General features: G+C 56.9%; 1 protein-coding gene across 3 annotated transcripts in view; it reads right to left on the reverse strand.

Annotated features, from left to right (window-relative positions):
• OSBP2 (oxysterol binding protein 2) overlaps window positions 1-15,622 on the reverse strand; it is a 179,969-nt gene that overhangs the window by 15,564 nt on the left and 148,783 nt on the right. For all 3 annotated transcript variants that reach the window (XM_019814768.3, XM_019814769.3, XM_023241575.2), the window contains 4 exons: window positions 4,235-4,427; window positions 3,489-3,606; window positions 1,190-1,241; window positions 791-937 (listed from right to left, as the gene is read on the reverse strand). In XM_019814768.3, the coding sequence (XP_019670327.1) occupies window positions 791-937; window positions 1,190-1,241; window positions 3,489-3,606; window positions 4,235-4,427 (510 nt within the window). The remainder of the gene's footprint in view (window positions 1-790; window positions 938-1,189; window positions 1,242-3,488; window positions 3,607-4,234; window positions 4,428-15,622) is intronic.

Raw genomic sequence — 15,622 nt, forward strand, 5'->3', positions numbered from 1 at the left:
ACTTGTTGAGCACTGAGTCATAGAATCAGGTAGTGAGTGAGTGAATGAACGAATGAACAGATTGTGGGTTTTCCCTCTTATTCTGAGCTATTATGCAAGCGTTCTGTTGAAAGCTCCTGTGGATGCTCCTGCTCTCCAACCTGGCCTCAGACATGGCAGGGTTGCTCACTCCTTGTGATGCTGGGCTGCGACCTTTGGCCAGCCATTGGGCACAGCCAGTCTTCCCTGTGTTCTCTCCTTTCATCCTCCCAAACACTGTTATGTGGGTGCTGTTATTCTCCCCACTTTGCAGATGTGGACACAGAGGCCAGAGATGTAAGGGGTTTGTCCCGGCGCACACAGTGAAACCAAGTCTGGCCCAGAACCCCCACACTCTTCCTCCTGGAGATGCCATCACAGCCCGGTGGCACGAGGATGGTGTAGGTGCCGGGGACAGATCCCAGCACAGAGGGGGGCCTACTCGTCCATACACACGGCCCAATCCTGCCACCCCCTTGTCTATGAGGTCAGGACAGTGAGGACATCGTGAGGCTCTGTCAGGTGCAGAGGCACTCTGGAGGTCCCCACATCACTCCTTAGCTCCTTCCCTCAGAGCCTGAGACCTCTGCTGTTGGGGGGATTTTGGCAATGTCCTTGAACACAATTTGATAATTTGTTACATGCTCCTTGGGTATCATCAAGAAAATGACACCCAGCGCCACTTGCCCTTCACACAGGCCATTACTTTCCATCCACGCAGAGAAGAGAGCCTACCAGGACCCACTGAGGCTGCCCTGCCCCAGCCCCCTACCGGCATGGGGATCTTGGAGAGCTCCCGGCCGATGCAGTTCTTCATGATGCTCCAGAGATTAAGGCTGTAGTTGGGTTTGTCAGGGATGCGGACACGTCTCTTGACTTTGGGGGGGCCCTTGGGCACAAGTGAGGCACCATCTAGCACCTGCCAGAGAGGCAGAATGTGCCTGTCAGTGGAGGCCAGCATGCCCCTTCAGCCCTCCCGCCCTGGCCCTCACTAACCCCAGTGCGGTTAGAGGACGGAGCTGGCCACTGGCATATGGTTGGCAAAGGGCCAGGCTGGCTCCACCTGAAGCAGGGGGAAGGCAGCCAGGGCACCAAGCCCGCCCCAGCGGCCCTGAGCCCAAAGTGTCAGCCTGCCCTCCAGCCACCCTTGGGGTCTCTCCCTCTCACTCACATTGTCTGATGACGTCCAGTCCACTGAGCCTGTGGTTCCACCCTCAGCTTTCCTGCAGGGAACACAAAAGGGGAGGCAAGTTATTTATAAATCTTGAGGCCTCCTGGGGACATGGCCACCTTCTGTGCAGACACCTGTGCAGACACCAGGGGCAGCCACCCCAAGGCTGCTTCTCCAGTGGAGCATCTCCAGTTTGGGACATTCAGCTGGGCTGAGGGGCCCAGGGCAGCAATTTGGAGGGGCTCCCACCCACTGATGCCCTGTGGGAGCAGCTGCTCAAGCAAAGTCCCGTGAGGTCCCTGTACACAACCCCCTCCTGGAACTGGCTGACCCAGGACCCAGATGACGCTGGGGATGGCTATATCCTTTGGCAGAGCCTCCTAGGGCCCTGTGGGCACTCTCTGTCACAGACAAGACCCCACTGTGTCCTCACTCTCTCCTGGTCTGATTCCTGCACTAGACTGGGATTCCAGAAGGGCAGGACATGGATCAGATGCATCCCTGTGTCTGAGTGCTTGTGGAGGGATGGTTGGCCAGAGCAGCAGGGGGCGCTATGGCTAAGGGGCCCAGGCTCTGAGGGAGCCCCAAGGAGGGGTGACCTGGGCCAACTGGGGCAGGGGACAGGCACTTGGCAGTCAGGGCCTCAGGGAATGGGAAGGATTTATTGGTCGCTGGGGGAAGAGGAAGGGGACCAGGGGCCACCTTGGCAGAGGACCTGCCTGATGCCCAGAGTCCTCTGCCTGATGTCCAGAGTAGCTGCACCACCAGGGAAGGGGCTGGTTTGGGCCTCGGGGCCATGTTGGGAACCTCGGCAGCCAATGAAGAGTGTTGAGTACAGGGGTCACCTGCTTGCTGGTCGAGTGGCAGCAGAGGGGCCTGGGGCTGTTGGCTGAGGTGTGGCAGGTGGCTGGGATGGGGGCAGGAAGGAGGAGGCTGAGCCGAGGCCCCTGGGGACTGCAGGTATGGGAGGGGTGGGTGGGGACCTGGAGGGATCTAAGAGGGTGACATGCTAGGTTATAAAGTGAAAGGAAATTCAGAAAGGCTAAGCCAAGCTAATTTTGAGAGCAAATTTTAAAATACTACTGGAAAATGGAACGTGACTGAGTTGGAAATACAATGTTGATAGGACGAGAAACTCCGAAAGGGGTTAGAGAGATCCGAACAGCTCTTCCCCTGGAAGAAACCAGGACAGGGAGGTGGTGACACATGTTGGTCCACAGATGCAAAAAAAGGAGCAGCCAGGGGTTTTTACCAGCCTCCGTGACCCCTGGACTGGGCTTCAGGGAGTCCATCCATGGAAGGCAGCGTGGGACGTGGCAGGCAGCAGAACAGATTCGGGGAGTAAGGCTGCTGGAAAGCCTGCACTTCCTCATCCACAAGGAGCTGAGTACCCTGCCTGAGGGCAGCCTGTGAGTGAGCCCGGGAGACTCCGTGACTCTGATGTGCCCCATGGGGGAAAGGTGGCAGTGAGCAGCACAGGCTGTGGTCAGTTAGGTCACCGTTCCAGGACTTGGAGCGGCAGCTCCTCCCCAGGCCATGGGGGTTGGGGGCAGACACCGGTGGGGCTCAGTGGCCTCCTCTCTGGCCCCCAATGCTGCCAGACTCACGAGCCTTCTATTATTAGGGCCTGAAGCAATGTAATGAGAATAAAAGATCCTAATGAGGGAACTCCTAATTAGAGCAAAATCTACGTTCAAGCCCCAGGGTGCTGCCCTTTGACTCGGCCTGCCCACCCACATCTCTGCTTGTCTGGCACCAGCACGATCTGACCCATGGGCACTTCCTGAGGACCCCAGAGTCTGACAACAGCGTCCCAGTTACTACTGTGCTCTACTGGGTATTCAGAAACATCCTGAATGAGCAGGTTTTTATGAAAAAATGAAACCAAGGCTTGGAAATAGAAAATAAATGGGACTTCCTGCATCTCTGGTCTGTTCTGGAATGCTGATGTGCTGGAGGGAGTGGCTGGGACTGTGTGTAGCTCTGGAGGCAAGAATGAGCAGCCACTGCCTTCTAGGCCCCGGCCCTTGGGTCACAGCCTCAACCCCCACCTCCTCCGGCTGGAACTGGATCCAGCCACTGCCTTGTTCTCCAGCTCCACTTAAAATTAAACCCTGATTCAAACTCTATTTGGGCATTTTGGATCAAAGGAAGAACAGAACAAATCTAACCAAAATATAATTTGGAGCAAGGCTTGAAAGAAAGCCCCGAGTACAGAGGGTAGGAAGAACAAGGCAGGGAAGGCTAACCCTGGGAGAGGCTCCTTCCAGGGACGGCCAGCCCTGCCTGGAGAACCCACCTGTCCTCCTTGGCCTCGGTGATCACGGTGATGAAAGATGTAGAGTCTTCCATGGCATCGAAGTACTCGGTATCTTCATCTTCCTCACTGTCCTCTCCTTTGGGAGTTAAGAGGCTTCCTAGAGACACATGTAAAACCACCGCCTCAGTCTGCAACTCTGAAAACTCAACTGCCTGAGGAAGTCCAGAGCCCAAAGGGTAACTTCCACTTTGGACCCTGCTCCTTGCCCCTGCCCCTCGCCCCCTCCCCACTCTAGTCACCTGGTCCCCATTAACCTGGCTGTGGCTGCCCTCCCTCCCCTTCCTGGAATGAGTTTCCCTCTCGGTGCTCTGGCTCAGAGGCCTCCCTACTTCTGGAAGCCTCCCCTGATCTCTCAACATGCCAGTCAGTCTGTCTAGGGCCGAGCTTCCCTTTGAAGGACCCCCTTCCTGGGGTACCTGTCACCCCCAGGCCAACCCCAGGGCAGCCCTGCCACAGAGGGCCAGTTGGGCTCACTGGACTCTTCTTATGAGAACTAGAACTTAAACACAGGGAGATAATTGCCCTTTGAGGGTGGCTGTGGGACATACAAAGTCACATAGGCACATCCAAATGCGGGCATGTCAAAGGCTATGTGTATTAGTGGCCTGTGTAAGCAGAGCCGGCTGGCAGAGACAGGAGTAGGCGAAGCACCAGTTGGATGGACAGAGGCTGAGCAGCCCCGGAGCAAGGGACCTAGCCGGGCTGGGCGGCCCTCACCCACTCACCTTCGCTGAAGCTCTTGGTGGGGTTGGTGGCCCGGCCGGGGGCACTGCGGAAGGCCCGTTCGAGACTATTGTGCTGCTTGGCTAGCTGCTCAATGGTCTCTTCCAGGTGGATGCGCTGTTCTTGCTCATACTGTAATGCACGCTGCCATTTCCGGCTGTGTGTCTCTGCTAGTTCCAAGAAGTCCTTGCAGGCCTTGGGAGGGAGGAGTGGTGGTGAGCACAGGGCCTGGGGCAGCGGGCCTGTCCGCCCCCACACCCCACCTGCCAGCTGCAGGTCAGCGAGGAAGGCCCTGGGGTGCTCTCACCCTTCCCCCTCCCTTAGTTGGGGTGGTCAGAAACACCTTTGCTGCCCCTTTTAGCTGCCATGGGGACATGGGGACCCTGGCTTTCTCAGAGCCAGCCCGGGGACTGGCATCTGCCCTGGCCGGCGTCCCACAGTCAGGATGCCATCTGAGAACACCAAAGCCGGGTGTGACTGGCGGATGCTGCTGCACCAGCAGCAGCTGGGGAGGCTGGGTTTCCATATGGTTGGGGCCCAAGTTCAGCCGCCACATCCTCACTGTGTGCTGGACCTGAGGTCTGTCACAACCTCTGTCCCCACTAGAGCCCAAGACTGTGGTGCTCAGGCCAGTCCCCGCCCTTGGCACAGAAAGAAGGAAAGCCACATTCTGCTGTACTTCCTGGTTTAGAGAGGTGAAGACTTGTCTGGCAGAGGAGCTGAGACTGGACCTTTCCCCAAGGTTGCCTCCAAGTCTGTACCACATAACTCTGCCTTTAAGTGAGGTTCCCCCTTCAAACTTGTGGCCTACATTCACATCCAGATTCTTTTCAGCTTCCAAGGTTCATAGTGGTTCTACCACACTCTTATGAAGCAGGGGTTGGGCATTCTGCCCCTGTCATCCCAGCAGAGAGGAGGGCGCTGGGCTCAGCTGTCCCTGGAGGGCATTGAGGTCCGAGCCAGCAGCCTCTGGATTTGTCCCTTCTGGACTCCTTCAATGCAGTAGGAAGGGACATATATCCTCAGCCCGACCTGCGTCACTGGTCTCTGGCCACCACTCCCCAGCTCTCCCTTCCCACTCCTGTTGCACCAGCCACAGGGCTCCACACACATTACATGCTGTCTGACCCTGAGGGTTAGAGTCACGCTTTTCCGGAGGGACAGAGGTACACAGCCCCTTGTCTGTGACACAGGGACAACGTGGCACTATCTTGAGGGCAGTCGGGAGGAACCATGGAGGTCCTGTGCAGTGACTGGCCAAGTAGCACGCCACAGACACTCCCTCGGGGACACCACAGGCATCAGCACCTGCCTACCGGCTACCCAACTGCTGCTCAGACCTCTCTCACGTCTCCCCCAGGAAAGGCTCCTGGGCGAGCTCAGTCAGGTTCCCCCAGACACTCCTACTCCCACCCCCCAATCTCACGTCTGCAATTTAGCTTCTCTAGTGACTGTGCTGGTTTCTCTTGGTCCCGCAGAACCCCCAAACTCAGCAGCGGCTCCGCACATTTGCTGGGTGAGGGAACACCCTCCTAGGGATGGGTGTCGGGGCCTCTCAGGAGAATGGGGAGGGACAGCGCCTCACCAGAGGGGGCAAGCTCCTGTGGGGAAGGGTCCCAGCCTGGGACCCAGAGGGCTGACTGCCCAGCAGGCCCCAGCAGGCATCTCACTCCTCAAGCCCACCCCCTTGTGCCTTCCTGTCTCTCTCATCTCCCCTCCCAGCACCCATGTGGAGTGGGCTGGGCCAGGCTTCCTCCCCATACCCCCTCATCCCCACACACCATTCAAAAGATGTGATGGGGGCCCAAGGGAACCAGCAAAGTATAATGAAAAAGGCTTGTTATCAGAAGTGGGAAGGCCTGGGTTCCTGCACAAGCCACTCTGCCCCTCTGAGCCTGTGTCCTGTGATGCAGAACAGTAATATCGGACAGATCCTGTGCTCTCAGGTTCCCTGTCCAGCTTTGCCCAGGAAAATCCTTGAGGTAGGAGGAGTGGGATCATCCCCAATTAACAAATGAGGAAACTGAGGCTCAGTTTCCAGCAGCTGCCCTGCAAGGCTCTGGGGAGGAGGTGTATTCAGTCCATCTCAGATTCAGGGGCTTCCCCACCCTCCCCAGAATGTTCCTGCTTGGCCATACCTAAGCCACTGTAACCGGCTTCTCCAGAAGGGGCAGGGATTTATACTGGCAGGTGACCTGACACAGGGTGGGGCGGGAGTTAAATCCTTACAAATTTAACAGGCTCTGGAGACAGGAGAGGCTGCACCCAGGGCAGCCGCAGATCCGGGGCTATTTTGAGTTTGCAAATTAAGGATCTATGAGGTTCCCCCACTGGTGTGGAGCTGCATTCATGGTCTGTCATGCAATTTGGGGATGAGGCCACGCCTGACTGGCCTGTGACTTGGAGCCAAGCTTTCACCACCCAGGGTCCCACAAGGCTTCAGTCCTTGTCCTGGGTCCCTGCTCCTCCCTCACCACTGCAGGCCTCAGGCCACATGGCTACCCATTCCAAAGGCCAAAGTAGAAGGCACCTCTTTGCTGGGTCTGCACCAGTGAGTATAAGAAGTAGTGGTAGAGGGTGGGGGGCAGGGTATCCCCTGGAGTCCTATGAAATGGGTGGGTAGGGACCCCCCCCCGCAACCCCATTCCAAAGATGGTGAAACCGAGGCTCCGAGGTCCCACAGCAAGAGGTAGCAGACCGAGACCCAGAACCCAGGTCCTCACCCCAGAGTTCAGTCCACCCTGAGCCGTTACTCCCTTGAGACTCCTGTCCCACATCCTCCTTGTCTCCCCACAGCCCTAAGCTCAGCCACGGTGTCCAGTCAAGCTAGTCTCAGTTCCTGCCACCTGTTTGCTGATCAAGTAAGGAGTCCTAACACTGCAGGGGTGCCGGCTGACTCTGCCGCTGGCCCTGGCAGCTTGCTAGGCCCTGCTGAGCCGGGTGCACCGTGCATGTCAGAAGGAGGCCCAGTGCTGCTGGAGGAGGAGCACCCTTGTTTCCCTGGGTGGGCATAGGCATGGGGCACACCGCTCCAGGAAAGCCCCTTGCCGGGTCCCCTGTCCCGAGACTGAGGCCCAGGGAGAAGGGGCTGCCCAAGGGACAGGCAGGATGGGCCCCAGAGCCATGCTTCCCCCATAGAGCCAGGCCTGCATGTCTTGGGGTGAGGGTACAGAGGCCCAGGCTGTGCCGCACACACGGCCTTTTTATGGGCAAGACACACAATGGGTGCCTCAAGGTTTTCTGGGTTCTTCTCGGTCTGTGGGTGCTCTGCCCCGTGGCATGTTGCCTGTCCCCCTTCCCCAGATTGGCCTGGCAGCGGCACCACGTCCCTTACCTCCACCCTTGCCCTCCACCAGCACCACTCCTTCATACCTGCCACCGTCACTCCCCGGTAGCCCTCTATAGTTCCTGTCGCCATCTCTCTGTCACTGGGCTTTGACACTGATGGGCACTTTGATATCATGTAACTGATGGCATTTAAAACAAGACTGGTAAAAGAGCCACAAACCACAGTATAAAACAGTAGCCAGAGGTCATGGTAACTACCTCCCACAAATCCACGTCGGAGGACTCTATGTGGCCTTTGGGCTTTCTGGCTACAAAAGCAAAGAGGGAGAGATGATGATAGTGCAGAGATAAATTAGACTCCCTATCTCCCACCCCTGATGTTCTGATGTTCACGAACTCGAAATGCTTTGGAAGCTACCATCTTTTCTTCCAAGAGAAAATGGAATGTTTGGTGTATTTTGTGCAATAGCTGACAGCCTCTTACAGACCTGGCCTCCTATCCTCTCCAGACTCACCCCCCGGAGCCCCATCCTTCCCCACTCACATGTGGCCCATCAGACTCCTAGCTCATCTGCAATAAATAAAATGCCCCGGTCACTGTACGGGCTGTGGGGAGTTCATCTACCCCTTCCACCCTGATGTGCCTACCTGGCGTCCATCCTCAACTCCCAAGGTTTCCTCTGCCGCTGCCCACCTTCTCCAGGCCCCATCCCAGCCACGCCGTAGAGGGAGGCAGGTGCTGGCCTGGCCCAGCTGCCCTGGAATGCTGAGCTGGTCTGTGCACTGTGCATTCACTAAGCTGGATTAGGCCTGGGGCCTGCTGGGGGGCCGGCTGGGGGCAGCTTCCAGGGCCCAGGGAGGGGCCTGGCTTACCCACACCCTGAACATGGTCACATTTCCTCTCTGCCACAACTCTCAGAGAGCTCGGGCCCAGCCTTAAGAGCGGTGCCCTAGGCCACCACGAAGCCCCCTCCCACACCGTACATGCTCTTAAATGAAGCAAGGGACGAGGAATGGACAAAACAAGGAGGCTGGCCTCTTGGGCCATGGTGTCCTCATGGGAAAAATAGAGGGCTGAACCCCAAGACTCCTACAGAGTCCCTGATTCCATGGCCCATTGGGTAATTGCCCTCTGGGTGGAAACAAGGTTCCAGTCTCCAAGCCCTGCCCCTTCCTCCTACCCTCAGGGCTGTCGAGAGGGTGCCTGAGATGAAGAGGTGCGGGGTCCTGCAGGCAATGCAGTTCTACCTCTGTGTGGAGGGTGGGGAGCCTGCTGAGCTGCCCCAAAGCAGAGTGAGAACCAAAAAGCCCAGGACAGAAAAGGCAGCCTCCCAAACTGGGGCTAGCTCTGCTCAGCAACAGGCTGGGGGGCCGGTAGACCATTCCTTCCCACGAGGGGCTCTGCCTTCTCAGAAGCCTCGCCTTGGTGAAGGGGGCTGTGAGGCCTGCCCACCTGAGCTGTGTGAGCTCCAAGGGGAGCTGCTGCCGGTTCTCCTGACAGGGATCCGGGGGGATGGACGCCGTGTCTCTGAGCTAGAAACCTTTGTCCAGCTGTGGCTAGGAGGAAGGAGGACAAACTCTAATCGCTTTTGTCGTCCCTAATCCTAATCCTGACAACGATCTCACTGCTCCCCAAATATGGGCGGGTGAGCAGGGCATGGGGTCAGCCAGCCTGGGCCCTGTGCCTGTCCTGCCTGTGGCCCCAGGCAGCCCCTCAAGCTCTCAGAAGGGTCTGCAGAGCCGAGACCCTGCTTAAGCCTGGCCCCTGTGCAGTCACTGCCCTCCTAGATATGGGCTTGAGGAAGGAGCCAGGGGATTGCTGGACACTGGGGCAGGTGGCCCTTGGGCTCATGGAGGAGGTGGGGAGATGGGGCAAATGCCCAGAAGTTCTAGGCTGAGCGGGTTCCTTGGGTTGACAGGGGCCAGCTTGGTGACTGGCTCTGTATCTAGCCACCAGCGCACAGCAAATTCTGGTAACCATGGATGCAGGGAGGACAGGAGAAAGGGCTGCATTTCCACCTGCAGCCAGCCAGGACCCGCCAGATGTCTGACTGCCATGTCTGGCCTGCAGGCACCCTCAGGCTTTGGGGCTCCCAGGTATCTGCCCCCCATGCTGCTGGGGCTGAGGCTGCCCACCCACCATCTACCCCACCATACTGGTCCTCACATGGCCAGCATGACTGTAGTCTTGCCTCTAACTGGCCTGTCATCATAAAAGTAGCAAACAGGAGGAAGTCGTGCAGACTCACAGTCTCTCTGAGCCACTCTGCATGTCCAGAAGCTCACACCTGGGGACACACTGAGGTCAACAACATCCCCCCTCCACCCCCGGCCTCCCACCAAGAAGTAGTAGGCTGTCCTCAGTACACACATCCTAAAGGCAGGTAGGGGAAATGTCGAGGTTCACGCTAGGCCTGCACGGCTCAGAGGCTACTATAGCAGGAGACACACAGCCATCTCAGGCCTCCAAGACCAAGAGTGGGGACCTCTGGAGCCAGGACAGTAGTGCTGGGCTAACCTGGGGCTTGGGGGTAGAGTCCCCCTGGGTCAGGACCAGCCAAAATGCCATGCTGGGTGTTCAGCACTGTCCTGGCCCCTGGAAACCAAGCCTCTCAGCGGGGGCTGGGCCAGCCACCTGCCTGTTCCTGCTCCTCATGCAGCACTCAGAATAGACCACGCGACTCACACAGGGCCGAGTCCTTCCCAGACACCGAGGGGACGGTTATGGCTTCTCCTTGATGTGGCTCACTCATGGCATCGGGGAGGCAGCTTTTCACTTCAATTCAAACTTTAAAATAGTCCTTTCCACATTCAAAATAGTTTACCCCTTGCACACAGGAACCAGCACCATCTGGCCGTCAGTTTGCCAACCGATTTTAAACAGTTATGGAATCTATTTTTATTCATCTCCCCAGGCCTCAAATGAGCAAGCTGTCAGGAGCAGAATAGTGGTCAGCTGGACAGGAACCTGCCCACGGGCCCCAGAAGGACAAGGGAAGGCAGCTCCCCTCACCACTGCTCTGTTTGGGTGGGCGCAAGGACCCCTCTGGGGTCTTCAAACAAGGCTGAGAGAAGCCTCAGAGCATTTCCAGCACAAATAGTTCCGATCTGGGACTTTATTTCTGTGGTGCCCCAAATCTGAGTGCTCTGAGTTGCTGCATCTATATCTGCATACATCTCCCACCTGGCCCTACTTGCCCACCTGTCCCCGTCTGCCCCCACCTGTCCCTGCCTGCCCTGCAGTTTGCTCTTACAGCTCCCTTCAACTGGAGTTGGGGGCCCACTCCCTCCCAGTCTGGATGTGCTGAGTGCCTCCCTCCACAGGCTCTCCTGCGTCCCTGCCGTCAGGATCCACACCGTCATCCTGCTCAGCCAGCTCTCCGGCAGGAAGCAAAGGGTGTCCCTCGTGAGCCTCTTCCTTCCTCGGTAAACTGAGAGCCCCAGAGTGTGCTGTCTCGTCAGGCCCTTTGAGGTAGGCCTGATGGGTAACCATCTTCTGTTGGTCAGTACCACTTCCTGTCCCCATTGGGCACTTTTGGTCTTTGGTCTCCCGTGGGGCTCACCCACTGCCCGGCTCTGCTCACTCGCTGACTGCACAAAACTTGTTTCTGGGAAAGGCCCTCCTGCATCCTACCTGAATCCATGGGACTGACCACTGAGTCCATGTCTAGCATTGTGAGGGTGGAGGTGGGGGTCAGACAGCAAGGGCCACCCATTCCTCTAGTGGCCCATGCCCATACCTTGCAGTTCCCTGAGAGCCCTGATCTCTCCCTTCACATCTGATCTGCTGGCCCTACCGTCAACACACAAAGCAGCCGGGCTAGCCACGCCAGCTCCTCGCTGCCCCCTCCAGTCTAAGCCACCACCCCACCACAGGGGACAATAAGGGCCTGCTAAAGGGGCTCTAAGCACCTGCCCCTGCCTTGCCTGTAGCTCATTCTCCAAGCAGCAGGGGGCTCTTGCTAAAATGTGAGTCAGATCACAGTCCTTGGCTGTGGGCTCATTCAGAGTGGAAAGCACAGTGTTCTCCATGAGCGCACAAAGTCTCCTGTGAGTGGCTCTGTCTCCCCAGGCCTCTCCTCCATGATGGCCAGCACTCACCCCGGCCTCCCGTTGCTCCAGACCTGCCTGAAAACCCAGAACTGGCTCTTTCCCCACCTCCTTCCAGGTTCCCCTCCCCTCCCCTCCAGCCAGTCAGTGCCCGGGACCTCCCACCCCACCCCACCCCACCCGCCCATTCTGTTTCCTCTGAAGATCTTTTCGCCTCTGACATGCCCTATCATCTGCATGGTTACATCTTCCCGAGAGGATACAGGTTCTATGAAGCTGGGCTTTGTTTCCTGTGTGCCCAGGGCCTAGACCAGGGCCTGACTGGATCACGGAGGGATCACGGAGGGCCTCTTGTGCCTCAGTGTCCACCAGCAGCTGCACATCGCCCTGTTGCAAAGTGCTCAGTGGGTGCGAGTCAGGCTGACCTGAACTCATAGCTCCTAAGGGCCATGGGGTGGTCACGTGGTTGGAGGAGCCAAGTCCTGGGCCCCAACAAGAGTCACGAACTCTGAGGAGCTTCTCACAACTCAAGGGTGGGGGCTGTGTCAGGAGCAGTCTGCCTTGCTTGGGGGCAGCTTCCGCACTGCAAGGGCCCGGAGGAGCAGCCAGTAGGGAACAGAGGCTGCCAGCCCACCGAGGGGGCTCAGCACTGGAGGAAGTTGACACCGGCACCTGCCACACAGCCCTCAGTGCCTTCTAATTGGACTGTGGCTGCCACAGCCCAGAGGAGGAGCTGTGAGCTGGTGGCATGAGGAGGTTCCCAGGGCTCAATGGCAGGGAAGTGGGCCGCATGCAAGTCACAGAAACACCACTTCCCCAGCCAGGCTCCATTGTCTGGGACCTGCAGATAGGGCCTGCTTCCACAGGCCGGGGGAGGGGAGACTGACACTCGCATCACTCCAGGCTGGCTCCCTGGAGGGTCTCTTCTGCAGGGGGCAGGGGCCATGAGGCTGGAATGCAGGGCTCAAGGGCAACCCATGGGAAGCCCAGGTCACCCAGGAAAGCCCAGGTATGCTGGGCCTGGAGACAGGTGATGCACTTCAGCCCTTGTGCACAGACCCCACAGCCAGCACTGGGGACTGCCCAGGGGCCAATGGCTGTGACTCCAAGTGCTCATGTAATAGCCAGGCCTGCCACTCTTGGGCAAAATGACTGTTCTGGGCCTTAGGGTGGCACCTGAATAGTACAAATGACGCTGACGACAAGGAAGCCATGATGACACCAACCTCAGTGGCCACTGTGAGGAGCAAAGTACTGGGAAGAAACTGGGGCAGGCTGCCACCTTCCTGGAGGCCTGCCCTACAAGCCAGGACACTCTGCTTTACAGCAAAGATAAATTTACAGGAAAAGAGAATGAAACTGGAGTTTATTCTTTTCACTTTATGGAAACTAACACCCAAAGCATGAGCTACTAATATGTATTAATTCAATCATTTTCCACCTTAAACCGTGTGACCAGCTCAATGCTAGTACACCAGGCACATCTTGGTTCCCAAGAGGGATGCTGTACAACAGGTGCACTGAGGTTCAAGACTCCTCCATCTAAGAACCAAAGTCATTTAACAGTGCTGTGAGGCTCCTCTGATGGCAGGCTAATCCAGTTACCCAAACAGTCATCCATGCAGGGGGCTGCTGAGCTGCCTTTGATCAGACTCACAAAATCCCCCACCAGGGAGTTCTGCCAGGAAGACGCCATGCCACCGCGGCCACCTGCTTGCTCTCAGTCATTCGCTGAGGCTCCTGGACTCCGGGCACTGTGCTGGATGGGGAAGGTCTGGGGCTTCTGACAGGATGCCCAGCCCAGCAGGAGGATGGGCAAGATGCTGCAGCACAAAAGTCCGTCAGATGCTGTGGCCCCACAGACAGATGTGGCCACTATTCACACTTCCCTTCCCTGCCTGTGAGTGACTTTCCTCACATGTACAGGCCCCACTCTGTGGCCACTACATTTTCAGGAAGTGCCCTGGCACCCAGGATGTATAATTAACACCCAAGGGTCACTCTCTTGGTGGGCTGTGGTCAGCTGGGCTTGAGCTCACCTCCCGGCCGACCGTGAACCTCCCCAGCCCTTCGCCAGGCCTTCTACACACTTGGCCTTCAAAAGTGGGCACGTGAGCTGCTATCCCTGCAGCTCCTTGAGAAGGCTGCACCCACATGTGACAGGGTGTCACTATGTGAGTCCTCTGGACTGTGAGCTCTGGGGGTAGGGCGGAGTCCCTGCCTGGCCCAAGCCCTGGGAAGGCTCAGTGGGAAGCTGCTCAGGTTTGGGTTCAATTCCCAACAGGCAGGACTTTCCTAACTGCATGAGCCATGTGGTCACGGCTTCACTAGGTGATAAGAAGAGTGGAAGGGGTTGCCCTGAGTTCACTGCTGTGCTGCGGGCCAATCTCTGAGTCCTAGCAACCAAACCACAAGTAGAGGGAGGGAGGCTGGGGCTAAGTATAGCCGCCCTGTAAAAAACATAGTTAGTTATGAATTAATTTCATAAAGCACTGTTCCTATTTCTCTGTGACCAGGCCGGGTCATTTCTCTGCAAGGTGGAGTGACAACGGTGGCATGGGGCAGTGACACATGGTTCTGCCTGCCAAGGGCTGGGTGCAGGGCCTACTTTCTGACTGACCTTGTTCAAGTGGGGAAATGGAACAAGAATGGCTTTGTAAATGGTGAGCAGCAGGCAAACATGAGATGTTGCTACTTAGAATTTCTTTTCTGACATGACACCCACTTTGGTTGGAACATCACATATTAGGTGTTCCCACTGGGCTACTGTTGGGGACACAGGTGACTTGAGATCTGGGGGCACAGGGATGCCTGGGTGGCTCAGTTGGTTAAGTGCCCGACTTGGGCTCAGGTCATGATCTCCTGATCTGTGGGTTTGAGCCACACGTCAGGCTCTGGGCTGACAGCTCAGAGCTTGCAGCCTGCTGCGGATCCTGTGTCTCCCTCTCTTTCTGCTCCTCCCCCACTCACATTCTGTCTCTATCTCTCTCAAAAATAAACATTAAAAAAAAAAAAAGATCTGGGGGCACAAAGCCTGGTGAGGGGGAGATGTAGAGTAACAGGGGAAACTCTGCACAGTGGGCTCAGTGAGGCACAGCAGTGCCCCTAGGTTCCAGGGGGTTCAAGCCAGAGGAATGGCTTTCCTGACAGGAAGCTTGGAAAGTCTTCTGGCCATGGTAACATCCATGTGGGGTTCTGAAGGATGAAAAGGGATCTACCAGGCATCTAAAGGGTGGAGAAATGTCTAGAAGGTACAGCATAGGCAAAGGCACAAAGAGGTGGAACACTGTGATACTGTTCAACCTTCCTGATCCAGAAACTTCCTCTGCGTGTCCTGTTCCCTCAAACACTTACAGAAAGGGCCATGCTTGACTTGAGGTGAGTCTCACTGCGCCTGGGAGCAACGGCACAGGAATGGGCTGTGTCACTAACCACAGTTCCTGGGGTCTTAGGAATTGTCCAGGGAGCGCTCTCTCCACCCTGCTAGGAGTTATGCTTGTGATATCAGTACCCTTTCCCAAATTTGAAAGAGATTTAATTGTCCCTCTGACTTTTCTCCTGAAGGCTGAACAACTCCAGATTCCTGGCCACTTTGGGGAAAAGTGAAGGCGACACAGCTGATCCCTCTCTATGTGGGAAGGGAATTTAGACATTTGGTGTCTGACAACCGTGTAAACTGCGCTCCCAGAGCTGACTCGGTTCCTGCCAGGTGAGGCAGGAAGCATCAGGAAGGGTCCCCAGTAGAAACACGGGCCTCTGTACCAGCCTGGGCTATTAGCACAGCCTGTTGGGGCCAACACCACACTTCTGTGTGCACCCCCCACAATGGAGGTAGATGGGAGAGGTCCTCACATCAGCTTCATGCTAGCAGGTGGGCAGAGCCCAGCCGGGAGTACGGCTCTTGGTCACTTGGGTCGACTTTCCTGGTGCCAGAACTGCAGTCTTCTGTAATCAACCCTAGGGGCTTGCTTCCCATCAAACAATTCATTATGCACTTATATGGCAAACTGTTTTTATGGCTTCCTAAATACAGACAAGTCTCTGATGCCTGA

This window comes from Felis catus, chromosome D3 (genome assembly GCF_018350175.1).
Source record: "Felis catus isolate Fca126 chromosome D3, F.catus_Fca126_mat1.0, whole genome shotgun sequence".
Classification (NCBI taxonomy): Eukaryota; Metazoa; Chordata; class Mammalia; order Carnivora; family Felidae; genus Felis; species Felis catus.